Source organism: Phaenicophaeus curvirostris, chromosome 12 (assembly GCF_032191515.1).
Source record: "Phaenicophaeus curvirostris isolate KB17595 chromosome 12, BPBGC_Pcur_1.0, whole genome shotgun sequence".
NCBI classification, from domain to species: Eukaryota; Metazoa; Chordata; class Aves; order Cuculiformes; family Cuculidae; genus Phaenicophaeus; species Phaenicophaeus curvirostris.
In genome coordinates, this window is record NC_091403.1 from 22,029,369 (window position 1) to 22,056,294 (window position 26,926).

At 47.1% G+C, this 26,926-nt stretch overlaps 2 protein-coding genes and 1 long non-coding RNA gene across 4 annotated transcripts in view; all 3 read right to left on the reverse strand.

The window, feature by feature from the left end:
- Positions 1-189: 189 nt before the first annotated feature.
- EIF3J (eukaryotic translation initiation factor 3 subunit J) lies at positions 190-10,600 on the reverse strand. 2 transcript variants are annotated; one of them, XM_069866688.1, is made up of 8 exons: positions 10,473-10,600; positions 10,292-10,392; positions 5,766-5,823; positions 5,475-5,566; positions 4,922-5,036; positions 3,851-4,009; positions 2,847-2,920; positions 190-1,137 (listed from the first exon to the last, which is right to left on the reverse strand). In XM_069866688.1, exons 1-8 carry the CDS (start codon positions 10,498-10,500, stop codon positions 1,009-1,011), a joined length of 756 nt encoding a protein of 251 aa, XP_069722789.1. In that variant the 5' UTR covers positions 10,501-10,600; the 3' UTR covers positions 190-1,008. The 2 variants fall into 2 exon arrangements, with proteins under 2 accessions (XP_069722789.1, XP_069722788.1); XM_069866687.1 differs by having other exon boundaries at positions 190-1,140.
- A 755-nt stretch (positions 10,601-11,355) lies between these two features.
- Positions 11,356-12,708, reverse strand: LOC138725604 (uncharacterized). Its single transcript, XR_011338273.1, has 3 exons — positions 12,614-12,708; positions 11,856-11,938; positions 11,356-11,765 (listed from the first exon to the last, which is right to left on the reverse strand). It is a non-coding gene; the product is annotated as an uncharacterized lncRNA (long non-coding RNA).
- Positions 12,709-15,164: 2,456 nt separating this feature from the next.
- Positions 15,165-26,926, reverse strand: part of CTDSPL2 (CTD small phosphatase like 2) — a 35,891-nt gene continuing 24,129 nt past the window's right edge. Inside the window, exons 4-13 of the mRNA XM_069866656.1 lie at positions 26,296-26,445; positions 25,620-25,832; positions 24,774-24,852; positions 24,373-24,484; positions 23,431-23,517; positions 22,001-22,063; positions 21,826-21,905; positions 19,278-19,404; positions 18,346-18,441; positions 15,165-17,274 (exon numbers count right to left, since the gene is read on the reverse strand). Coding sequence (XP_069722757.1) covers positions 17,209-17,274; positions 18,346-18,441; positions 19,278-19,404; positions 21,826-21,905; positions 22,001-22,063; positions 23,431-23,517; positions 24,373-24,484; positions 24,774-24,852; positions 25,620-25,832; positions 26,296-26,445 — 1,073 coding nt within the window. The 3' untranslated portion in view covers positions 15,165-17,208. The remainder of the gene's footprint in view (positions 17,275-18,345; positions 18,442-19,277; positions 19,405-21,825; positions 21,906-22,000; positions 22,064-23,430; positions 23,518-24,372; positions 24,485-24,773; positions 24,853-25,619; positions 25,833-26,295; positions 26,446-26,926) is intronic.

Sequence of the window (26,926 nt, forward strand, 5' to 3'; positions counted from 1 at the left end):
ATGATTCTGGCAGTCCTAGAAGCTTCGTTTACCTTCAGCACGGTACGGGGCTTGCTGGCAGCAGGAGCCGCGTTACGGGAAGGGGCTCTGGCCCCACACACACAGGTTTGGCCACACAGCCCAGCTCACGCCCCGTCAGGAAGTGATTTTCCTGCAAGACACTCAACGAAGGGGCCCAGGCAGCCGTAGTGAAGTCCTCAATAGTGATTTTTATTAAATTAGTTGCTTTATAAAACATTGCAGATATCGTAATTGTTAAGGTAATGATTTGCCCAACTGCAGTTTGCTAAGCAAGTTTGTTTTTCAAATGAAAGAAAATGGCCGAGTCGTGAAAGATCCGCCACAACCCAGGAGAGACCCAAGGAGCCTTTGTGTTCTACACTTAAACCAGGCAATTAACTGTTAAAGAACACCCAACCCATACAGCTGCGTTAGTAAAATTCAGGTGAACGGAAACTAAACTTCGTCCTCGAGTCCATAGCAGTTTTCCCAAAGCAGCAACTCCCTCCCTGCCCCGACCCCGTGCTCGGCGCGGACCGAGGCGTTGCTGGTGCCGCTCCCCCTCCCCGTAACCTCAACCCCCAAGCGCTAATGCGAGACGAAGCCATCGGAACACTGCGCACACCAGGCCCTCGCTGCAAACTGCTGCCGGTCAGAGCCCCCTGGGGACAGTTAAGGCCGTGTCACTGAGCTGCGCTGGCTCTAATACTTGGCCCTGTTGAAATTAATCTCCAATTTCGTGGCTGTTACTATAAAACCAAATAATAACAGTGGCAATTATCAGAATTTGGGGGGTTTTAACTGCAATTTATAGCTTGTAAATGTCTTCATTCCAACCCCAGCCCGGGAAGCCGGTGCTTTAGCAGGGGCCCGCTCGGAGCGAAGCCACCAGCGCAGCGACACTGCAGTTCTGATTGTAGCATTTGGCAGAATTTAAAGGAACAGAAGTTGTGCTACATGTTTAAGGGATTATGGGCAACAGAAAGACAACAGAAAGGGAGATAAATGTCACATGAAGTCTTCAAAGTCTTGTACATATTCACCGTCGTAGCCTCCGTAATCAGCCAGGTCATCTTTCATGGTCGCCTTCAAGCCTCCACCAGGCACAACGCCTTTTTTCTTCTTTTTGGCTTTATTCTGCTTGAGTAGAGAAAAAGAGAGCGTGTTTACTTCGAAACCCTCAGCGATTTGTCATTGCTGTCATTAGCAAAGTGCCACTCTAATTAGCGTAACGCCATGTGCCTGTGGTTCTGAGCACCCCTGTGGCGAGTGCCGGGGATTCCTACCCCACAAGGAACATCACTGCCTGGGGGGAAGCTGGGGCCTTTCAGCATCCCCCAGCTCCCTGACTTGGGTGTCGTTGTTCAGCCCCACGTACCCAGGCTCTAAAGCAGAACAGAGGCCGGGGCTGGGGAATTCCTAATTCAATTAAGGCATCCGAACACCACAGAGGCCAAGGATCTTCCTGGCCAAAAAAGAACGTCCCAAATGCCCTTTATAGCAGGTTTCCCGGTGAAGCCCTTCCCGGCACAACCAGCGCGGCTGCAGCTCCCAGTGCCAACCAAACCAACAGACAGGAACAGCCAAGAGAGAAGAAAGGCATAAAACCAGGGAGCACCCAGACTTTTGGAACTCGTTTGGCTCAGTCACAGGCTTCCCCCCGAAGTGCAGTTCTAATTAAATTAATCATGCTTGCCCAACTCCAGACGTAATGCACTGTACAGGAATTCCGGGTGGCATTAAAGTGCTTCCCTCAGGCCTGGAGTTCGGCTGAGCAGCCCAGAGGAACGCCTGCCCTGGCACAGCCTGCGTCCAGGAGGTTCCCTGCTTACACTGACTGTCACTGCTCCTCCGACAGCGCTCGGATTTAATTGTGAACGAACCAAGAGAGCTGCGCTGCTCAGCAGAACTCCTGCTTGGTTCCAGGGAGAACTCAGAGCAGCTTCCAGCACTGAAAGGGGCTCCAGGAAAGCTGGGGAGGGGCTCTTGATCAGGGAGGGCAGGGATAGGACGAGGGGAACAGTTTTGAGCTGAAAGAGGGGAGACTGAGATGAGATCCTAGGGAGAAATGTTTTCCTGTGAGGGTGGAGAGGCCCTGGCCCAGGTTGCCCAGAGCGGCTGCCCCATCCCTGGAGGGGTTCAAGGCCAGGCTGGATGGGGCTTGGAGCTCCTGATCCAGTGGGAGGTGTCCCTGCCCGTGGCAGGGGTGGGACTGGATGGGCTTTGAAGTCCCTTCTCACCCCAGCTATTCCATGACTCTGTGATTCCATTCCTATCTAATGATTCAAGCACTGCACCCCAAACACCTGGAGCTTTAACACAGATCCATGCTGTGAAACACAATGTTTTACAGCACTTAGTTACACATCAGTTCTACTATTACATTCCCTTGTAAAACTCATCCTGTCCCTTGCAGGTGTCATTATTGCTCCTTCAATTTCCACAACAGTGTAAAAGTCCCAGTTATCTGCTACTCTTAACTCCTAAGCTTCGGCAGAGCCTCCCACAGCTGGTGCCGTACCCACACTGAACTTTAAACGGGGCTGCCTGCTGCCGCCCCAACATCACCGTGAGCCGCTTTTACTCTGAGAAAGCGGAAAATAAGACCAAGGTTTCATTTACATAAATTACTGAAGGTTTTGCCTTGTGACCTGGAGATTCCATCAACTCCTCATCACCTCATACCGTGACGGGGATTTAACTCTAAGCCAGTACCCAAGGCTGCCGTTTGCTCTGCTCCTGCCTCCACCACGCACTCAGCATTCCCACTGAGCCAGGCCCATTCCCACATTCCGGACGCCCCCTCCAGTGCTGCCCTTCCCGATGCAGAAGCGCGCAACTCTTACCTTTTCCTGTTTTTGCTTTTCGCTGCATAGGACTGTCAGAGCATTTGTGATCTTTTTCAAATCATCAACTTCCACTGCACCAGGGGAGGGGAAGAAAAAAAATTCCTCATCAGTGTTGTTATTCCACTGCCTGCTGAGAACATCAACATGCTCTAAACAAACACTAGCAATGAGCACCAGCGAGGAGTACGGGCAGATGATTTAAATCACTAAGATGCAGACGGGGTCACTCTGGGCCTTACAGTCACTGTTACTGTTCCTGATGGCCCCTGGTGAGCAGCTCAAGTGCTGCAGGAGGCAAGACTTGAGAAGTTAGTGAACACAAAAGTCTAAATAAGAAGGCGTTTGAAATATGGATATGGTAAAATACAGTAAAACATATCCAAAGGAGCAGTGGATAACAATCAGTTATGATTATTAACACTCAGTGTCCAAGAGGCAGCCAGTCCTTCACTTCACAAGACCTAGAACCCATTTGAAACGCAAGTTCCCTGCTCCCTCCGGCCACCAATCTGTGTGTTTGTGCAGCACCAAGTTACCCCCCGGTGCGTGTGCGGCACAGGGACGGATCCCGAGCAGTGATCAGCCTCCACAAAGTTCAAGTTGGAAAAAAGCAAGTTCAAGTCGGTTTTACCCCTGCGCAGTTCCATACGAATTCCAGAACCATTCATTTTGCAGTCCCAGAATGACATGAACTCAATGCCGTCCAAACGAGCTATTCACAGTGTCTGGGTCAGAGTTCTTATTTTAGGGATGGCTTCCAGGAAAAGATTTAGATGAGCATAAACCCCACCCTTTTAAACCGTCTCTAAGTCTAGTACAGGCACACCATCTGTAACGGAGCGTGTGGGATGGAATCAGATACCAGGGGGCGAAAGGGAGGAGTTCTTCACACGGTATGAACCACGCAGACCCACCTCGAGGTAGCGCTTGCTCTAACAGCACAATCTCACCCTCACCCCAGCTCCGCGTGGGCACTCCAGGATGTCTCCCAGGGAACTTACATGAAATACATACGTCTCGAACTAATGCTTCCAAAAACCCGGCGTAATGTAAGGATTTTTCATACTGTGTGATTTTCTCCTTTAGTAGTTTGCCAAATTCCGTGAAGTCTTCTTTGGAAGAGGGATTCATGGCATCTATTCCACAAGTGTTATTTACACCTGCAAAGACAGAGGGAGTTCAAGGATCACAGACGATGCTCGTTCTAAGACGACAGCAGAGGAAACAAGCAGCCTGGCTGATGTTCAGGTCCCCGCCTCCAATGAAGCTTTGCACAACCAAAGCTGAGGCTTCCGCACTTGCTCCCCACTGGCTTCTGCTACACAAAACCAGCAGCCTGAGTTAACAGCCCGTGCGGCAAGAGATTCTGCTGCACAGCTCAGGAATCCAAACCAGCTACTCCCAGTCCCCAGAAGAGCGTGTGCTACATGAAGCCCCCTTCCCCTAAAGAGAGGGCCCCTGGCTTAAGCCAGAATCATAAAATGTCCTTGGTTCTTTGCAGATGCATTTAATGACCCCCCCCAGGCACTGAGTTCAGTCAGAACTCTCGGAGCAGAGCCTGCTCTCATAAACAGGCGGCACAATTTACTGTCAGCAAGGAAATGTTTTTTCCCATGTGAAGCACACTGCTAGGAATCTGCACCTTTGCTAGCTCAGTCCGAGCACAAAACAACAATGATCTGCCTGAAGTCTCCTTTGCCAGGAGACCAGGTCACTCCTCAACTTAACCAGCGTTCCCAACAGCAAGCACCTCACACAGACCGCCTGAAGTAAAGCACGCAGGAGCTGTGCTGCGCCAGGCTCCTCCAGAGCCCCATTAAGGCCACGCTGGGAAGCCCCCTCAGAACAGGAGGTAGCAGTTCTGACTGTTTTTTCCTTTCTACACACCCAACTTCTGACCAGGAGTACCAACAGGCTGGAAAATTTAGTCAGCCATCCTTTTCCCATCACCTCCTGCCCTGACACATTCAGAAAAAGCACCTTCTACTCTATAGAAATTTTTGTGATTCTGCTTTATAGACATTTGTGCTGCCGCAGCTGCATTGAGCTCCTCGCCTGGGCCCCACACTTACCAAATGTTTCTTTTGCTAACTCGAGGTCCGACTCCTCTTGCAATTTCTTTAGCCGTAGTTTGTCTGCTAACTGTTCTTCTGGTGTGAGTTCTTTCTGTTCCTCCGGCGCCTCTAACTGAATTAACACACACAGGGACAAGGTTACATTCTGTACCCCTGAGGAGAGGCTGTACAAGCAGCCGTACTTTTCGCAGTGCCACCTGAAGAGCTCGTTCCCGCCTGGAGCTGGCACCACCCCGACAGCCGCCCCAGCGAAGAAGGACATCACCTCACCGCTCAGTACTGCTCGCTTCACAAGAACTGCACAGAAACACCTCAGCCCCGAGTTTCACACACGAGTTATCACATGGTGCACATGAAAGCAGCAGAGCCAGACACTCTTTCAGTAAGGGGTTAAATTACAGAGCGGTTAAACCTACACCCCCAGGTGTTACCAAGACTTCAGTTTCTTTCCTCAGATCCGTCAAGATCTTTACACTTCTTGTTCACCTTGAAAAAAATTACCGAGCCTGCCCTCTACATTTTATGAGGCCCAAAAGAAATAAGGTGTTACCCTTTTTTTAAGCTCCTCTTGCTTTTTCTTCTGTAGCTTCTCTTTTTCTTTTATTTTTTCTGCTATTTTCTTTTTGTCTGAAACTTTTGGCTCTGGAAAACATTGAACAACACAGCATTCACATGCACTGATCAATGACAGCCAGAGCTCCTCTGCTGGAATCCAAGCACGGAGTTGAGACAAGCTTTGTCACAGCCAACCTCAATCCTGTTCAGGATTCGGTTCTTCAGGACAAACCCAGTCTCTCTTCTGATGCCGCGCACAGAGCCACGTGTTACTGTGAAGTCTTACCTTGTTTTACCTCCGTCTCCTTTACTTCTTCCTCTTCCTCCTCATCATCCCAGTTATCCTGCAAAATAAGTCTGAATTAAGATTCTTGTACAGATACTTTCTACTTGTTCAGGTAACAACAAACAGCAGCCTCTTTGGACCCTCACATCCCCATTAACCTTATGGATCGGAGGGAGGAAGCGGGGAGAGCTGTGCACACATCCAAGGTGTTCCAGGACCACCTCTTCCCATGAAAAAAGCAGCTTTTATTCCATGAGTCAGAAGGCTCATGTCAATACAGTTAGAAAAGCAAGATTATGAACAGTCACATCAACACCCACAGCAGAACAGGAGTTTATTGTAATTGCTTTTATTACACATTACAAGATACTCAAATGTCACCCAACGCACGCACCAGCCACCGCTGCAAACAGACAGCTCAGCTGAAACCATTTCAGATGAGAACCCGAGGCACGGCAGACACGGCCGCGCTGCGTGCGGGAGGAGGCACAGCAGCAGCGGGCAGGCAGGGGAGTGCAGGGTCATGAGACCACAGGGTTTTTTTGGACCAATAACCTTTTTTTATAAGCAAAGCCTCCTCCCACAAACAAATCACTGGAGTGTTCTCCACCAGCCCTCACGTTTTGGAGGGTATTTTCCAAAGTCTCAGCTATGGTGGCTGCAGAACTCTCTGCCTCCAGTTCTTCCCTTCAGCAGGCTTGGAATTCACGGCCGTGCTCCATGGCCGGTTCCCAGCCCTCCTTCCCAGCAGAGCCATCGCCTCCCGCTCCCCACTGCCACAGTCCTGCGGCTGATGGGCTGATCTGTGGATCTTAGCACTGCATGGCTCAACTGAATAGAGAGGAGGCATCGCTCCCTGCAGCCCTGATGGGCTGATGCCATCAGCAGACTCAGCCAGCAGTAATTCTGCAGTTTCTTCCTGACGGTGACCTGGGGACGGGCTACGGGGATACATGTTCTTGTGCCAGTGCCACCCCGAATGCCAGCGCATGGCCTCTTGTGTGTCAGGGCTCTAAAACTGATCTAAGGTCACAGCACGTGGTACTCGGCATGTACACAGCAGAAGGGAAAGCCAAGATCCCACAACAATCTAATTTTAGTTGTCCGTTCCAACCCAGTTCACAAGCTGAAGAGGTTGCCTTTGACAAGACTGGGTGTGCACGGAACTCGCGCCGCTGTCAGCCCCACATTACAGGTAAGCTTGAAACCCACAAATCCCAACTGAGGTGACTTCCACCTCAGCACAGAAATGCAGGAGGGCACGCAGCTATTTACTAATTTCTAAGGTTGCTACTGGCACAGCAGAAATAAAAGAGTCTGGTTGAAGAGCTCAGTGTTTCACTGCAACGTGCTGATCCAAGCAGGACACCCGCGTTCCCTGACCAGCTCACTCCAGTTAATTGGCACTTGTAAGGGATTCAGCTTCCCATCCACATTCCAAGAAGCTGACTTGAATTTGGAGCAGCGTTATTTTAGCTGATCTCTAATTAAGAGTTTGTTACACCCACATCTTAAATAGCTCTTTTCATTACTGCTGTATGCAGCTTCCTGCCTTTACCCCTTGTCCTGTCCTTCACAGATGGATTTTAAAATCCAGGATTCTACTTCACTGAGCAAAGCCCCAGAGGAACGGCACGGTGCGGGCTTGGCTCGCACGGCTGCGATGCAAAGCCACGCAGAAACAGCGGAGCCTTTGGAAGGCAGCACAGGTGCCTGCCTCCCGCCCCAGCGTCCACCTGCGCTGTCCTGAAGGGCGATTTCAGATCTTGACGGGAGCAGAAGGGACAGCAGTGAGCCGGGAGCCTGCCCTCAGCCACACGCCGCTGGAGCTGGGACCGGAGCGCTGCGGAGGGGCAGCCACCAGCCGCTGCCGCCCCACGGTGCCCTCCTCCACCTGGTGCCCTCCTCCACCTGCTGCACAAGGACAGACCTGGTCTCCCAGGCGTGCCAAATGCTGCCCTGCTCTCCCTCAAGCAGGTTTTTTTTAAACAGCAAGAGAATTGGATTGTTTAACAGGCTGAGCAGGTCTTAATTTTTGATTTTTCTTTTTGTTTGCTGGGGGTGGAGGGGGAGCATCCAAACACTCACCTGTTTCTGTGTTTTATAAATTCCTCCAGCTCTCTTGGAGGATAAGAAAACAGCTTTAATGCTGCATCTTTAATGCTGCATGGATACCGAGTGATTCAAAGAGGACACCTTTGTTCCAAAATACGGCCAATAAAGTAGCTAGAACTTCGGAATGCCTCAACCATACACACTTACACACTCTCCTAAAATAATGCTACTGAAAGCATTCTCATTTCCCATAAAGAAGCCCCTGAGGAGAGCAGCGCCCTGGTGACTTCACAAGCTCTGTCACACGCACCCTAAACACGTGTTGTGCACCTTCTTCCCTCAATCCCAGCGGACGTGACAGGAAAGGCCCAGGCGCTCCAGCCATTGGGTGTCCGGCTAAACCCGAGCGCTCTCCTTCAAAGGGCCAGGACGGGGCCAGGCCAGAGGCTGTCACCTGCACAGGAACACGCACGCTTCCCAGGTCTGGCTTTCCTCAGCACGGAATTGCCCAAGAGTAAACATGAAAATTCCTTGGCAGGAGGCCCGTCTTGGGAAACTGGGAACACCGGTGAGGCATTTGTTACTGAGGAGGGTGCTCATTTTAAATCCAGGGAAGTTAAAGTTTCCTGAACACAACAGTTATTTCAAGTTCTTTACTAAAAACGCTTCCACAATAAACTCCAGAATTCGAAAACAAAAACCACATACTAAAGTGTGGAATACAGATTTGAAGGCAAACCCACACTCAGAAAACACTATGCATTTCTACCATGTCCTTTTTCTCAGGCAGAGACCAGCTCCAGAACCAAAATCATAATCACATAATCATGGAGCGGTCTGGGTTGGAAGGGACCTCAAAGCCGATTCAGTCCCACCCCGGCCAGGGGCTGCAACACCTCCCGATGGACCAGGCTGCACAAGCCCCATCCAACCTGGCCTCGAACCCCTCCAGGGATGGGGCAGCCACCCCTGCTCTGGGCAACCCAGGCCAGTGTTTTCACCCTTTTGGAAAGAGCTGCATTCTTACTGCATGTAGAAAAACTTCAATCTTTTACTTAAACAGCCTCAGAACACATCTGTGTCTTCAAGAGAATCAGAGTTATTTTAGATTCCAGGTCCTGGGACAAATTCCACCACAGCAACAAAGTTCCTCACTTCCAGAGGACAGAGAAAAAGGCCCCTGGGACACGCAGCCTAAGACAACCGTGTGCACACACACATAGATAAATTATACATATGTGCCTACAGGTCCAGGCTAACCACACTCTCTACAAGTGACTGCAGCCACCGCATACAGACACCTTCCCTCATTCAGCCTGCTGCAACGTGACACCCACGATAACTACAGGGTGTGGGCGTTGTTACATTTCAGAAGGAAAATGGACAGCCCATAACTCTCAAAACTTTAACTTCTTTTTTTAAGGGAAGAAGAGCTCCTTTTTCCATGCTATTTATAAAAGGAAACCCAGCCTGAGCTCCAAGGACAACAGCACTGCTGTTTTTCACATGCTCTGGTAACAGCTGGCACCCAACGAACCCCGGTGAGCAGCGCTGCCCTGCTCCAGGTGCTTCCAGGTCACATCCCGGGAGTGCCCACTACAACACTCCAGCACCTCGACTGGAAAAAATCAGGTCTTGCCCAGCTGATCCATTTCTATTCCTCGCATTCATCAAGCCTGTTCCTTGAACGGTCCCTGGCACCGCTCTGCGTACCATCCATACAAACGTGGAGCACGCAGAGGTTTCCAAAGCCTCCACCATCCACTCACCCTGGCCTTGCGTGGGACAGCTAGAACTAAGCAGGAAAAAATGGACTTTTAAGGAAGCTCTGCTTTCCTGAGCGTCAGAAATGAACGTCTACACACTTTAATATGGACTCTGTGCAGACATCACTCCTTTAAACACAATAAAAATCTGTTTCAAACAGTGCTTTAAGCAAACACTTGTTAAGCACGGTGGAAAGCAGCGGAGCCGGGCTGCTGTGCTTCCAGATGTGGCGGTGGGTGGAAAAGTAAGAAGAAAAAGGTGGCAAAGACGTTACCACACTGGAGTTTGTGGTCAACAGCAGCAGCAGGAATATCGTGCTGCTTCCACTAAATCCCATCCTCACGTCCCACGCTGCAGAGCAGACTCGGAGCTGTGGCTCTGAGGGCCGCGACGAGCAAGGGGAACCCCCCCAGGAAGGGGAAAGGGACCTGGGAAGCCGGGGAGGCCGCCCGGGAACTGGAAAAGGACACGGGAAAACCGGCCGGGAAGGGAGAAGGCACCCGGGAGCCTGGCGAGCAGCTGACGCATCCCCAGAGCACAGGGGCCGCCTCTCCGGGCTCTCCCGCTGCTTTTCTCCCCCCGGCAGACCCACAGCGGCGCCGCCGAGCCCGGGGGCCGCGCCCGGGACACGGGGCCGGCTCGTCTGGCACTCCGGGCCGCCAGGCCTCGGCTCCTGCTCCCGCCACCCCCGGCCCCGGCCGCACCTTCACGTCGTCCTCCTCATCCTCGCCGGCCCAGCGGTCCCCGGCCACTCCCGGCACCAGCCGCTTCGCCACCGGCTCCACCACCTCGAAGCTGTCGGCGTCTGAGGGGGAGAGGAGAGCGGGTGAGCGCGGTCGGGGCGGCGGCGGCCGCCTCCCGGCCCCACCGGCCCCCGCCACCCACCCCACGAGTCCGCCGCCTCCGCCGCCATCTTCCCGCGCGGGGAGGGCAGAGGAGGGGCGCGGCCAGAGCGGCGGCGGGCGGGGCCGCGCGCGGGGCACGCCGGGACGGCGGCGGACCCAGGGTGGGGGCGGGGGAGGGAGGGGCGCGGGCAGAGCGGCCGCGCGCGGGGCACGCCGGGACGGCGGCGGACGGAGGGGAGGGCTGGGGCAGGCGGGGCCTGTTACAGACTGTGGAATATTGCTGATTGAAGCTGAAACAGAGCTCAGTTTCGCCTCAGTAATTGGGATTTTTGGAAGTCAGACCGAATATATCTCAAATAGTTTGTTTTTTATAGCAGGTTTCATTGCAAACATGTTTTTTTTTCCAGCCTCTGCTCGTTCTCTGAGCCAGTAACGCCCTGCGTGACCGGGCCTGGCCGGGGCCTCCTCTGGGGTCCCCTCTGTCAGCCCCCAGCGCAGACACACGCCAGGCAGAGCTGCCTCCAGAGCTCCAAATTAGCAGAGATTTGTCTGCCGGGAGGTTCATCCTAACATTATGACCTTATAGAGCCTGAAGGGGCTGCAGGAAAGCTGGGGAGGGGCTGTTCGCGAGGGCTCGGAGTGATAGGGTGAGCAGGAATGGGTATAAACTGGAGAGGGGCAGATTTAGCCTAGGCATAAGGAAGAATTTCTTCGCTGCAGGAGTGGTGAGGCCCTGGAACAGGCTGCCCCATCCCTGGAGGGGTTCCAGGCCAGGTTGGCTGGGCCTTGGAGCCCCTGATGCAGTGGGAGGTGTCCTTGCCTGGGGCAGGGCTGGGACTGGATGGGCTTTAAGGTCCCTTCCAACACAAACTAGTCTATGATTCTATGATTTAAATAAGTCCTTGGAAAGTAATAGAATATGCGTAAGATTTCTGGTAAAAGTTATCCCCATGCATGTAAGTGGGAAATTTATTCTGTCCCAGTTCTTGTCTCCCTGCACACGATCGATGGAGATCGCTCCCTGGCGTTGCCCATGCTTGATAAAGGATGCTTGCTGTATAAACCTCCAAAATGAGTCTTAAGAGAGTTTATTTGCTGGCATTTTTGGTATCAGTGCAAAGGGCAGCAGGAATGAGAAGAGCAGGGCTGAGGGAAGCAGGATTGAGGACAGCAGGGATGAGGGGAACAGGGAGGAAGGTGAGCAGAAATGAGGACAGTAAGGGGCCAAGGCAACCAAGGCTGAGAGGAGAGAGACCTCAGTGGCTCCAGAGCTCTGGTTCCAGAGACCTTTGTCACAGACCTGATGACGATGGACGCTCCACACTGGATGTTCCTGATGGTTAAAGCAGAGGACACCGTTGCCTCAGGACTGAACGTCAAAGCTGTGACGTGCCACAGACCATGCAGCAGTGTCTCATCCTACCTTGGCAAATATCACACACAGAGAAGCTGGGAACATTCGCTTCATCCAGTTTAGTTCACTGCTGCCTCCCAACTCTCCGATTTCTGTGAGAATCCAAGTGGTTAAGTGCAAAATCTTCGGAGACAATAAATTTAGAAGAACGTGTCTTTCATACAAGTGAAATAATCTATAATATTGTGAAAGTCGTTAGCCAGAAAAAATATGACTTCCACATTTATCATCCTTTTTTGTTGTTACCCATTTCCCAGGCAGTATAAATACAGTAGAGACGTAACTGCAGATCGTATCATGCCCTAGGTTATATCCTCACCAAGTCTGCACGGATTTTCCAGTGTGCTTGCAAGGATCATTATGAAACTGCCAAGAACTGTGCGATGACTGGGAACATGTTAATTATAAAAATATTACCTATTTACAAAGTACATTTAAAATAAATTAAACATTTGGATTAAGCAGTATTATTCCCATTGTACAGATGAGGAAATTAAGACACAAAGGGAAAAACCCAGCTCAGCACCGCTCCAAGCCAGAGGAACCGCTGCCAGCAACCCAAACAGTTCGTGGTTTGGAGCAGCCGGAAGGTTTCTGCTTCAGAGAAGAAACTAATAATAATGAGACGTGGTCATTTTACAGCAGATCCCTGCTAGAATATTGAAAGGCAGACTCAAAGCAAGGCCACCTTATGAAAGCCTGCTGTAGCAATTCTAGTCCATAAACCACATCGATTTGCTTTCTTGTTCAGCCTCCAGCATCCTTACCTTTTAAAACACACGCCCCTCCACTTGTCCTCCTGTTTTAAGGCTGAAAACTGACAGCAGAAATACCTTGCTTTACAGGAAAGTCTTCAAGGAACGATGAGTCTTCAAGGAACGATGAGACCAGCTAAAAGTCATAAAAAACAGTACCCAGAGCATAAATATTTGATATAAATCTTTGTGATGCTGCATAGCAGAAGTGATGGCAGAAGAAACACACATTTGTAGAACAGGGGCTCTCTTCCCGTGGAAGGATTCAGCCTATCCGGACAACAGCATTTTTGCAAGTATCGAAACGATAGAGCAAACACAGATCACACAGGTCCATACAAGTCCTCACCAGAGGAATGCTGCCTGTTTCAGGAATGCCCTGCTGGTGGTGGAAGATGTTATTCCAACAGCAGAATGATCCATCTCCCTTGGGACCCACTGGAACGAACTTGACCAGTCAAGCAGGTACCATCCCAGCAGGTACCCTCACGTTTTCTGGTGACAGCAGGCTGTGGATGTTCACTTTCTGGCCTCAACTCCTTGAATTTTATGAAGTGATAATGTTGCAGTCTGTGCCAGATTCAGCTCAACCGTGGACACATTCGTTTTACGCTGACATTTTTGCTCTGCAGACGTGGCTCCCCAGCCCCTTCAGGTGGAATGCACGGGGCACAGCACAGTGGACAGGAGGTGGCATGGCTACATTTCCTCATTCTCCACGCTTTGGCATACACAGTTCTCCTCCAGTCCTCACTCTGAAGAAAGAGGAATGACAGCATGAGGATACATGACTGGTTCAGCCACTGCAGTCACCTGAGAAACAGGCATCTCACCCCAGGCAGGGGCTTGCTCTAGTTTTTGTATCAAATGCGAGCTCAAGAACCTCATCATCTGCTTTAATTTACTAATGACGCTGCAGCCAGCAGACAAACTGGGGAGATTTCCAGTCACTCCAGCTTCTCCTCATCAGCTCCATCAGCTCCTTGCCAGTCCCTCTCCCCACTGGGGCTGGATGCGGTTCCAGCTGCGCCAACTCAACCATCAATACAACTGCCCTGCAACTCAGCTGGTGGAAAGAACCATCCCTGGAGAGGGGACACAACGTGCTTCAATGAGGACGCTTGCTTCTCGCAGTGAGTGAGAGGGAACTGTCCCGGCAGCTCTGCCGCCAGTGGTGGAGCAAGCCAGCACCAGTCCTGCAGCGCTGCGCTCCATCCTTCGCCACCACAGCACGCGGACACCTGACGGTCTCTGATAAAGCATTAAGTGCTCTGTTTGAAGAAGATATGCCTGCTTAGCACGCCTTTGGGGGACACCACGTATGTTTGGGGAGGGTTTTAATCAGGTCTTGAAACATTCAGGCTTTCTGATACATTCCAAAAGTAATGAAAAACTGCTTTCTCACACAGACAGATGGTGGAATGAATCAAAGGTGGAGGTGCTACGACCAAGTGGAACACTGTTCTAGTAACACAGCAAGGCAAGGAAAGACAAAGATTGAACACATGTTGCCAAAATAAGCATGGAAGACGTTGTTTTGCTGTCAGAACATAAATTGCTCAAACCTAAAACATAATTCATCCGGACAGGTAAAATTTACATGCAATCCAGCAAGAGACCACAAATGAAATCATTAAGAACTTTGGAAACAGGATGTTGCATTTTGTAAAAGTACATAGAATTGGAATAAACGACTTGGCTACAAGACTGACCACTTGCGTTGCGCAGTTCTGCGTTCAAGACAAGTAATGACACAGCTCAGCACCCCAGGGACCAGCACCAGCTTTGTTGTGCCCAGCGCCATCCAGCCTCTCGTCAGGAATAGGGGAGCCCCTCCCACAAGACTTATATAATGAGATGACAATAAAACCTGATGGATTACAACTCCGCAAAGATGGTTTAGGCCAGAAGCATATGACACTTTCAGGAGCTTACATTTGGAAGCAGGTAGGCTCACACTGCAAAGGAAGTTCAGAATGATAAATACCAGACTTGTAGCACATCAAAATATTCATATTTAATGTTTACGAAGCAGATTCTGTTATTCTGTTGTGCATCTATGTAGAACTAAACCCCTCACTTAACACTCTGATGTCCTCCTGACCTGATCATCACAACACAGATACAGCTGTAAAGTGCAATATAAGCTTTGGTTTCCTTAACTAAAGAAAGCACTTTGGGAACGGTTTCAGCCAAACACAGCACCCAGTGGGTAAGGACGTTCTTGGAGCGGGTGACCTTCTCTTACAGCCAGAGAAAAGCCAGGAGCTACTTAACAAAAACCACTGCTTTCTGGTGGGCCGGTGACTTGTAAAGCAGTGCTACTACATCAGTGACTGAGAAATATGGAAGAATTCCATCTTAAAAAAGGATTCACCATTATTGTAATTAAAACCCTTCAATTTAGATTCACATTTTAGTGAACAACTGAAGAAGAGCAGCAGTTCAGATCCCAGCCGACCACTTCCAAAAGCCATCATTCTGTTCAGATCCAGTGTGTCAACATAAACCCAGGAAGGACCGGGATGGCTACAGGGCTCACACGTCTGCGCAAAAGCATGTGTAAAGGTAATGTTATGTACATTTTATTTCAATAAAGACATAAGACAAACAGCGTAAAGATGCCCGGATGCCCTAAAGATAAATACATTTAAAAGATTCTCATTAAAATGAATCTGTAGTATTTCTTTCCTGCAAGCAAAATACTTTTCTTTAAATACAAAAAAAATCAGTATTCTGAATTGCAAATGTTTTCACTTGTTTTTGCAGAAAATCTGCCATGACGATTTTTTTTTTTTAATGAATAAGGATTTTCCACAAAACAGGCTTGCTCTACATGCTATTTTAAACAGTTCAGTGACACAATGTGCTAGCTACGTACACAACAGAGAATATAGTAAGAAAACACTCAACCTGATGAAAAGTTAAAATCTTCATTAATACACTGGAAAAAGTTGACATAACTCATGCCTTTTAAAATCAAAAATACAAAAATTAAATGTCTTCCTAAAAAGATTTTCCTTATTTTAAGGACTCATTTGAAAATGAAGCTGCATGTAATTTGTACAATAAAATTGTACAAGTAAACAGGTAATATACATAAAAAATTAATTGACATACTTCTCAATTATCAGTTGTCCACCTTTAATTTCCAATACTGTACTTTCTTAACAAGCATACAAAATATCAAACTTCTCTTTAGAAAAAGTGCCGTTCTGTGACATCTTTCACACAAAAACAGTCTGAGCCTGTGGCGCGTTAATGCAGTCAAGAGGCAAAGCATCCTAACTTTTAACAAATTATACCCTCCATAAAAAGCCTCCGGAAAAGGAGATTACACACCGTTATAAAAATATCCACCTCTGGTAGTGGCTGCATTAGAGACCCAAGGCTGAGAGACTATTTCCATCGAGCGGAGGGGCCGCGCCGGTGGCGTGGGAGTGTACGGAGTGTACGGTACCACAGGATTGTGCCCGGTCGCTGCCCGGTACCTGCACTGTCACTCGGGGTCACTAGAACTGATTGTAACGGCGAGTGCCACAGAGGTACCGCCAGCCCACGCGAACCACCTTACAACACTGAGCCACTGTGCGCCAACGCTTCGGTCTTGCAGGAGACAGAAGGCAGCGGTGATGGAATCGCGGCAAACCTACCGGGGGACCAAGCTCGTTCTCCTGTCAAGATCTGCATGCGCAGCACAGTCTGAGGTATTCCTTGTCCGTCCTTGTTTGTGCCACTGCCAGGTCTTGTCTGTCCGGAGTACACGCCATCACAACAGTTTAAAATATTCTGGATATTAGTAACTCTTATATTCTTCTTATCTAGCCAGTCTCTTGATCTTTGAAAAGATTTTGACTACAGTAGAATATTACAGAAAGAAAATATAAATGCAGGGGTTTTTTTTCCTCTCTAAATGAAACTTATGTGGGCTAAAACTAGAGAATATTTTAAACAAATATACAGGATGCAGGCAGACGAAGCAGGAAAACGGCCATCCAACGGTTTAATAAAAAACTAAGAATATTTGGCTATTTCCAGAAAAACTATGAAGCGCCTCAACTAAAAGGAATGCATAATGATCTTCTAGTCTAATACAGGTCAAAAATGTAAAAAGGTTATAAACCTGAACAGGAAAAATAAAACAACTTGTACTGGCCATTCCTGTTGAAATGAGAATCTCGAAAGTAACAGAGAAGTGGCTACAAACCCACTTAGAGCACCGAACAGAGAGAAAACACGAGTCCATTTTCAATCTCTGTTGTATCATGAAATCCTGTGTCGTGACAGGTCAAACTGCTGGTGGCAGAAACAGAATTCTTTATAAACTGCAGATGTCCTGGACATAAAAAATTTCATTGGAGTCGCACTAGTTCTAAAGACTTTTCTGTTCTCGCCTACCTACGGTGTTGGACTGCGTGGTTCCGAATGAATCCAATCTCAGATATAGAAAGTCTCTTCCTGTAACCCTTGATTACTGTCGGGCACCAAAGATAAGAAAAGCAAGACGGGGTACAAAAATGCAAAATTTCAACAGTAATGGCAATGTTTTGTTTTAGTCCAAAAAGGGTCCTGCATTTTCTCCCCCTTCAGCGGTTCGACAGAAGGCTTTAGTCGGGGGGTAGCAAGTCATGCAAGCGAAATCTGTCTCGGATGTGAGGTCGGACATCTTCATTCTGCAGAGAAATAAAAAGGAGCTGGTTTTAGGAAGACGAACACAGCCATTAATCAGATTTTAAGAGGGTTGGCTTTCCAACAGCAGTGTTTTGTCACAACAAAATACAAGCCATAAACACAGAATCATAAAATGCTCTGGGTTGGAAGGGACCTGTACAGGTCATCCAGTCCAACCCCCAAATGCATGTAATTACAGAAACAGCTACGTAACGTTCTCAGCCATTTAGGAGCTATTTATTTAGGAGTCAGTCAAGGGAGATGGTTCTGCCTCTCTACTCTGCTCTCCTAAGACCCCACCTAGAGCCCTGTGTCCAGTTCTGGAGGCCTCAGCACAGGAAGGACATGGAGCTGTTGGAGCAAGTCCAGGGGAGGCCACGGAGATGATCTGAGGGCTGGAGCACCTCCTGTATGAGGACAGGCTGGGAGAGTTTGGGTTGTTCAGCCTGGAGAAGAGAAGGCTTCAGGGAGAGCTTAGAGCAGCTTCCAGCACTGAAAGGGACTTTTTGCAAGGGCCTGTAGTGATAGGATGAGGGGGAATTGCTTTAAACTGGAAAGGGGAGAATTTAGATTAGACATTAGGAATAAATGTTTTCTTGTGACGGTGGCATTGACCTAGGTTGTCCAGAGAAGCCATGGCTGTCCCATCCCTGGAGGGCTTTAAGGCCCCTGATCCTGTGGGAGGTGGAACTTGATAGGTTTTGAGGTCCCTTCCAACCCAAACCATTCTATGATTCCACGATTCTGTGATTTGCTTTTTAATGATAAAGGCACATATCACAGCCAGCAGGCAGGCATTATCTAATCTAAATGCCTGCAGATTCTCATTTCATTACAACTCATGTTACAATCGTCCATTTCTCGATGAAAAGCACTGTTAGAAATAACAGCACTCTGTCCTTTACAGTACCAAATTCCTCGTGCCAACTCCAGTTCAGGCCCAGAGAGACATACCTGACTTGTTGCAGTCTCAGTCACAGTGATTCAAAACCTCTTAAACCACATGAAAATACTGAAAGAGCTAATGAACATATGGAGAAGGGGGCAGGGAGCCAAAGAAAGGAAGCACTTACCAGCTCTACGAGTTTCTCCAGAAATGGAATCAATTTTAGCAGTTCGTTGTCATTTTTATCCATGAACCAGCTTTCTATAGGAATTCCATTTGAAAGCTAAAGTAAAATAAAAAAAATCATCAACACATGATTTATATTTCATTTATCTAAAAATACAACTCATGAAATAGCATTTGGGGTAAAACCATTTCCAAGCTAGAGTTTATTAATGTGTATTTTGCCTTTAAAGCTTGTCTTAAAATTCATTTTTGAAATATCTCCTTCCTTGGCACCCATCAGTACAAGGATCTTCACATCGAAGCCGAAGCCAAACCAGCTCCGACAATCCCACTGCTCCGAAAAGCGCTGGTGTTCCGAAACGATGTGACATTAAAGCAGGCTGGACACTGCCCATGTCCCGGCTGGGCGCAGCATGTGCTCACGAGGCTCACGCAGGAGCGTTTGTGGAGTTTTTGCTTCTTTAATGGAGGTGTTGCAGATCCCACCCTGCGCTCCCTTATCCATGGACTAGGACTGACTCCAGTCACCTACCATCCTTCTGGGAAGTCTAAACCACAGGGCATGACTCTGTAAGGCTGAAGCATAAGCAGTTCTCATTTCCACCCGCTCTTCCTCATTTCTCTGGTGCTGGAAAACTAAACCCACCACAGAACCCAAGGCAGAGCCCTGGCAGGCGGGCAGTTTCTTCGGCAAGGTAGGACGAGCTGACTGCCCACACAGCCTCTTCCCACTGGAAGTCACTTCCTTCACACTTGATCAGCTCCTCACAGGAGTAAAAGCAGGGCAAACCCGAGTGATGCGTTACAGTGTGGTTTGTGAACTTAAACACAAACTTAAGCACCAGACTGGAGTAAGAAGTGAGACCAAACAGTGGCGTTTCACCGCCTCCCTCCGGAACATGCAGAGAAGGATGCCGACAGCAGTGGCCTCACCTGATAAGCAAAGGCTTGCGGTGAATTGTCAATGATGATCGTTTTTGAGAGATCTCTACCGAGAATGTTTAAATCCTTTATGTAATTCCCTTGTACACAAACACAATGCTCGCGGAAAAGTCGATGCCTGTGAGTAAAGCAAAATATTAATTAATGAGACAAATTACATCCTAGACATTGCACAGGGGAAAAGAAGAGTTAACTTTGCCAACCATTACCCAGGCTTCTCCTCACTGATTACTCAGCCCCTTTCAAAGAACTGTGCCCTTTTTACATCTCCCATGAGCCATTACCAGTGGAATAACCAGTGACTGGGACTCTACGTAAATCTGGTTCTGCAGGCTTTGGTTTTAACAAATGTCAGTCAACACCTCTTGCTTTCTAACCAGTCTTTGCAGATGGATCAAAGGGACCCAAAATACTCGATTATTTTGCGAGGCCCCTGGACCAGAGATCAGCTTTGCACAGGAGCCAGGAGCCACTGGGGTTAATTACCCCTTTATTTCATTCCAACTGTTCCAGCTCCTGGCCTCCCTGCGCCGCTGCAGGCCAGAACAAAAACCATCGGAAGAAACATTTTGTTTTCTGTTACCTCTGCTCACAATTAACCCATTTCAGTTATTAGAGCTTGAAAAAAGCCTCAAGGCCAAAACATTCCATCAACTTCTTCCTTTCCAATTAGTCTACTCCATTTTAATTTATTACAGAAGGAATACAGAGTAAATGGGTGGACAGACTAAAGGATTCAGATTAAAAAAATACCAGGAATAAAACTGAAATTTCATGCAATAGCAACACAATTCTAGTTTAAAAATAAACTGTAAGCTAGACAGGCCACAGCGTTAAAGTCATATAACCATGCAGTTCCTTTAAGGCTGCTTGTTTAAACAATGTTTTCAGAAGTTGTACACAGCGTGCTGAGTTTCACCGAGGGGCTGAGTTCCTAATGTTGCTATGGAGGAAAATGAGCCGATGCCTCGGCAGCGAGTGGCTTTATATATAGACTCTGAGTCACACGTGTGGAGTGCCTGACAACCCTTCCTTAGACGAATGTCAAAGCTAATCCTGCCTCGGTGTCAGCTCCTCAGCGGCACATGAATCACAGCGGGATTCACGCACCACACCAGTCCTCCTGCTGACTCTTAGAACACCCTTTGGCTGTGCATTCTATGATCTCCTGTTCCTAACGCAGAACTGCAGGCCTGAATCACAGCTATGAGGGCCTGGGAGGAGGAGTTTTAATGCTAGGGATGCGCACACAGACTCATTTTCTGGAAGAGCAAACATTTGACATGTTCACCCATCCCGCTTGGCTGTATGATCCTGCTTGGCTGTGCGATCCCACCAGGCTCAGATCTTCCAGTGACTGGAAGCATTTGGAAGCCCAGCTTTGCCTACCTGTTCAAATTTCAGCATCAAGGAAGTTACCAAAGCCAAAGCAGAGTTCTGCTGTGCGCACCACGAAAGAACAAGTCATAAGGTGACTATTCCTGGACAAAAACTAGTGAGCAGTTTATCTTTATGGTCTTAGGGAAATGAGTTGCAATGTGCCTAAGCTTCCAAGTGAAAACAATGGATGCAGCCACTCCCTGGAGGTGTTCAAGGCCAGGTTGGATGGGCCTTGAGCCTCCTGATCCAGTTGGAGGTGTCCCTGCCCAAGGCAGGGGGTGGGACTGGATGGGCTCTGAGGTCCCTTCCGACTCAAACCATTCCCTGATTCTTATTCTAGAAACTGCCACCTCAGTCCAAATCGTAATTTTATCACATGTCTAAAGAAAATCAAGGTTGCACTGAGGAATGTAACAATAAAATCCTGCAGGAGTGCTTTGCCAGCGACGTCACAGGCATACAGCTCCTACAGCTCTGACTCCAGTCAAGCACAGCTGCTACTGCCTGTACTGGGAACACCCTGCGTAGAGTGAGTCCCTGAGCAGACTCCTCTCTGGTTTCAGCTTCCCCACATAACAGTCCGCCTTGCAGATGAGAAAAACAGACAGAACCTTATCCAGCAGAGCTTCTTCATGCCTTAAGGAACCATTGCTGAGAAATGCCAATCGCTTCCAAACACAGCTCAGCACTGAGAGAAGAAGTGAAAACCCAGAACAACTCTACTACGAACCCCACAAACAATTTGTGATTGAGTAAGAAATAAACCCACGCTGATCGGAAAGATAACTATGCAATCATAGTTTATAAATAATAGATCAAATTTGAGTAGCTTAAAAAGTAATCTATTGCTCAGTTAATTTCTGTGTTAAGACCGTGCATTGCAAACACTGCTGCAGCAGCACGAGCAGCCCCGGCAGAGGATGGATGTGGAAGGCTTGGGGCCATGTAGAGCTGTCTGGGTCTACCTTCTCCCCACGACAATGATTCAAGCGCTTCAGTTAATTTCTCTCTCACCCTTAGATCAGACAAAACTGCAAAGCATCAGCTCAGCAAGACACACTGCAACAACGAACATGGCACAATTGCTTTCTGCATCACGTTTCTTAGGCAATAGAACTGTTTGCTTACAACAGGTATGTTCACAGTTTTCTCTTTTTACCTGACCAGTTGCTTTTTAGGGTCTAGTATGTTCAATAACTTGTCTGCATACACCTTCTTAGAAGCAGTAAAAAGAATGATCTATGGATTGAAGGGGAAAAAGCAATTATTTTAGATATAAGTGTGTGAATATAACTTAAAAGTGAAATTCAAAAGTAGTGTTTACTTGTTCCTACCTCATAAATCTGAGACATACGTTCCAGGAATTCTCGGAAGAATGGCCGTAACCGGACATAAACCTGAAGCAGAGATAGACTTTATTAAAGATTCAAAATACTTCTGCTATCATCTGCACTGTTAAGTAACAGTTTGTAAAGATTAGGTCAAAACAGCATTCTGGGTAAAGTTAACAGCCAATATTAACTTCCTACAGAATAATAACTCAATTAAAACAATAATTACATTAGTTTGCAGCCTAAGCAGCTATTAGTGAAAGCATAAGAAGGTAACATTAGGCTTCAAAATTTTACTGGAGGATTTAATGGAATTAGAAATAATTTCAATTAAAATATAGAAGCTGGACAATCTCTAAAGGCAAAATTAAACCGGTTGCTTTGACTAAACATTTGGAATCAGCTTTCACGAGCCAGGAGGCATCAGTTCAGTTACCAGATAATGTGTGTCAGCACAGAAAACCAATAATCTTAATAACCTTCTTCCACCAAGAATTACACATGGAATATGGAGGTGTCAGAAGCAATAAAACACAAAAGCTTCAGCTGTTCCCTATTTCCATAAATTCAAATACCACCAGCACAGAACTGCACACACACACGAATTATTCCCTGTGAAAAACGGCAGACTTGAAAGAAGACATGCCATGTTTGGAGACTTCTGTGCCTCTGATTTCACCCAAAATACAGGACCTGGAGGCATCTCTACCAGCCTGCAGCAGCGGGGCAATGGCCTGGCCCCTGGCAGTGGCGAGAGCACGAACCAGGCACTGTTCTGTTCCTGGGGTACCACATCCACGTTTCTGCTTTAATAACACCCTGGTGTGGCACAGATCTGGGCTTGACCTAAGCTATCAACGATGACCAGGGGTGAGAATGACCCCTCTGTGCTCCACTTTCCTTTCTGTTTGGTGCAGAGATTGCCCAGACATTATGTGGGTGTGAAGAGAGAGTTACTGAAATACCCAGAGAGAGCAGGGAGTGCACAGAATGTCTTTTCATTTCAACAAAGTAATGTGAGCTTTGTCAGTTTTTAATGGCCACTCGGGAACAGGCTTAAATTTACCGTCAAATCCCAGTACCTGTCCAAAAGGATTTGTATTCTTTTTGTGGAATGGCAGTGGCCAAACTCCCAGCATTCCTGCCTCCACCTGCTGGCAAGGAGAGACGCTGCTGCCAAGGCGCTGCCATCAGTCACACACTGTTAGCAGTGAATGAACCAGAACCCATGACCAACGAACGCTGCTCCCCAGTATTTCCAGTACAGGACAACCCACCTCAGAGGACTTGACGCCGGCGGTTTGTAACCCAGACAGCTGTTACATCCCAGATACTTATCTCTCTTTAATCACGGTGATAGCAAACACGCACAGCAAGAATTCAGGTGTTAAACAACATAAGAAGGTATATATTCCTCCATGCACGCTAATTACCTGGTAAATGACATCTTGAAAAAGAACAGGGAAAGTGAGTGCAGCATCTTCTAACTCATTTAGGCTACAGTGCACTAATGTTTCATCCTATTAAAAAAATAAAAGACAGTATAAAAGAAAGAAACGACTGGGAAAAAATGTCAAAAGCAGAGGTTGTTTTCTGAGTTTTTAGGCTCAGTTTAAGGCAGGTTTATTTAGCTGGAAAATTGTTTTTTCTGCAAGTGCTGTCAAGATTGAAGAAGAATTCTGAGCACAAATTACACATTGCACTATTCTTGCAGGTTCTGAAAACTGTCAGCAGGAGCGGTTTGCCAGGGTCACAGTTATAAGAAAACAGTTTAATTTTGTGGGCTATCCCATTGCTCAGCTCAGCCCGCATCTGTCAATTGGAATAGCCTGTTCATTCATCCGACCACCAGTGGACAGGCCAGCTCTCACTGCACACAATAAAACGTGTTCATGACAGCACTAACAGGGCCTGAGACAACTTTCAAAGTAGAGCAACCAAGAGGAAATAATTACAAAAACATATATATTTTCTGTGAACATTTTAAAAAGTGGATTTGTGCCCTCTAAGAATGTTTTAAGAATTAAAAGATTCATTCTTGATCAATCTTGATGCAAGACACACACAGCTGAATTCTCTTATTTATTACATCTTTGTTTTCCCACAGTGGATTCAGGAAAGCCTTTTGGGGACAGGGAATTTTGTCTGAGACAATAAAAGTTGTAATGCTTTTTTGTTTAATCAGCGTTCAACACATGCAGCGAGCACTCTATTCTTATTTTCTACTGCAGACTATATTTAACTAAAAAATACAATCGTGTAACATTGAACAAGGCCTTTTTGTTTAATGCAAACACGACTATTTCAGCCACAAACAGAACAAATGAAACGCTGCCGACCCATTGCTTTTGGTTTGTGCTTACAAAGACACTCACCAAGTCTAGAACTAATGAGAATTCCGGTGTGCTTCTTGTTTTGAGTGGAAGAGCTGGCTTCCTGTTCAGTTGTTCTTCCGTTAGTGGGGGAACATGTTTGATGAAATAATACCTGAAAAGAATGCAGATTTTGCTGTAAAAATGTGTATACATTATTTAACCGGCAGCCCAGCTTAGTATTTCAAATATTCAAAGCTGCACAAGAAATAAGTATTTTAAAGTAAATTTAAAGCAAAGTATTTTAAAGTATATTAAAATTAAAAAACCCACATCAATATACACTTATTTTTAAGTTAAAAGCTTTTGGAATTTGCAATAATGGTCCAATCTAAATAAAAATGTCTTAATCCAATATGCAAAATGACCAACTGAATATTTTCAGTACAAATACAAGCACTTACGGATCAAAGACTTCCCAGTCTTCTTCATAGGTGGCTTCCGCGTGAGCTGATGAGTAGCCACTGTCTGGAGATACTGGTGCTAAAATTCAACGAAAATGACCAAAACAAGAAATAAAACAAAACACCACAGGAGCTGGTCTCATTAGTGCGGTTTGTAGAAGTGAAAACTTGCATATAGGTGTGCCTCAACCACCAGCGACAAAGTTCTCCTTTCAGCCCCCCTGCCAGTCCCTCTACTAAAAGGTTGAATTTCCTTCCTTGAGAGGAGCCCTCAAAACGCTCCACGTGACTTCACCACCGATGGTGTGAGGGTCTAGGGAGGATTCAGATCACTCCACAGTTTAGCACTGGCCATTCACAAAGAGGAGAAGCTGCATTTTATGGGTATCTTTGTCAAAAAGTACATCTGAGGAAGAAAATGCAGAAAACTAATGTAGGATCTGTGTTCCTCAGTCCCCTCACCGTGATGTTCTAACACCAGATACCAAAACATTGCCCAGTTCTCCGTTAGGATCAGCAAGTCTCAGTGTGCATTTTTAATGTGGGGGGAGGGTTCAGGATTAATAAAAATGCCTTTCTTCTGGAATCTTCGGCTTTCATTTTCAGTTATGAGGTAACTGAGTTACATCAGGAACAGAGGGGACTTGCCAAGGCTATTTCTTTGGTGCATACCAGAGATTTAGAGATTTGTCTATTAAACACACAAATCAATATTAGCACTGTTTGCACGCCCTGAGCGAATGTGAATTCTTAATTTACATGAAATGGAGGTGGCAGGATTTCCCCAAGAGCACAAATCACACTGAGCTTCAGCACTGGAGCCCAAGGCAAGTGCACATTTCTTACCTGTAAGTGGTGGCAGGTCACGGTCAGTGGTTTCCTCTACCTCTTCCAAGCCGTTGTTGACAGACCGGACCTGCACCGCCTGGCTGGTATAGGCTGCTCCGTTAGTCGATGTCGCAGTACTTGTAGTGATCTCATCTACTTGTTCCATATCAAGCTGTTTCACTATTTCTTCAGCTTCAACAGCTTGTCCAGGCGAATCTGATCCTGATGTTCCTGAGTGAAGAGTTCAGTTCAGTCAGTCACTACCTCTAAGCTGAGTTCCCACCAGGACACTGACATTGTCAGGAACCACACACAAGTCTCAAAATAATCAAAGACAGCTGCATGTGATCACCGTTACAAAAATCAGAACTAAAATGCAGACCATGACAAATGCCTCTTATGTTTGGAACAAGGAACTTAATACTAATGTTTTATGTTTCTTCTTTTCCTTTTGGAATAAAAGATGCACCGCTAGATACTGCTACCTGTGAAAGAAATGTTCCAACGCTCACAAACTGATTGCTCTTATTATTAATGACCAACCTTTGCAAGAATTCAGGAGTCCTTTATCTGGTAGTGGTAGCTCTTGGCCCGTACATCAGAATGAACAGCTTACAGTCGCTCAAAGCAGCTTTTTCTTCAATCAATCTATCACTCTTAGCTTTAACACTAGCGGCTTTTGAACGACACTCACCATTTTTATTTGCTGGTGAAAAAAAATTGAAAACAGGAGAAAATATGGTTCCCAGTAATGTCGTTCGCGGGGGGCTGCCAGTGGAAGGATTATCTTCTAATTTTCCGTTTTGCTTTACGTGTTGGTTTGTCATTTCGTAACTTCCAGCTTCTGGAAAATAAAAGTTAGGCAGTATTACTTTTTTACCATGCTTCTGTTCCTCACAGTTACGTCCTCTCTTTTATTGTTATTATTTTCACTACAGGACAGATCTCTCCTGCTCGTGGTTCAATTTGGTTGATAAAAAAATTAGTCTAAGTATTATAAAAACAAGTGCTAGCAATGAAGTACCAACAGAAAACTGAAATGACAATTTTCAACACCATCTTAAGGACAACACAACTCAGGAAGCACTCACTGTCACTACAGATTAACGAAGAATAGAAGTTGAAATCGTTTAAATGGGCTGGATGATGAAAGAGCAACTTTAAGCGGCTTCATGCCTTTCACAAGGAATAGATGCCGCACCAGGGGGACTCCAGTAGATGGAAACAAGAGAAAGTGCCACTGGAACTGCAGCACTGCACCTCCCAAGATAAGTCCATAGTTTATTTTCTCCACATACACATAAAGATGTGCATAAATATAATTA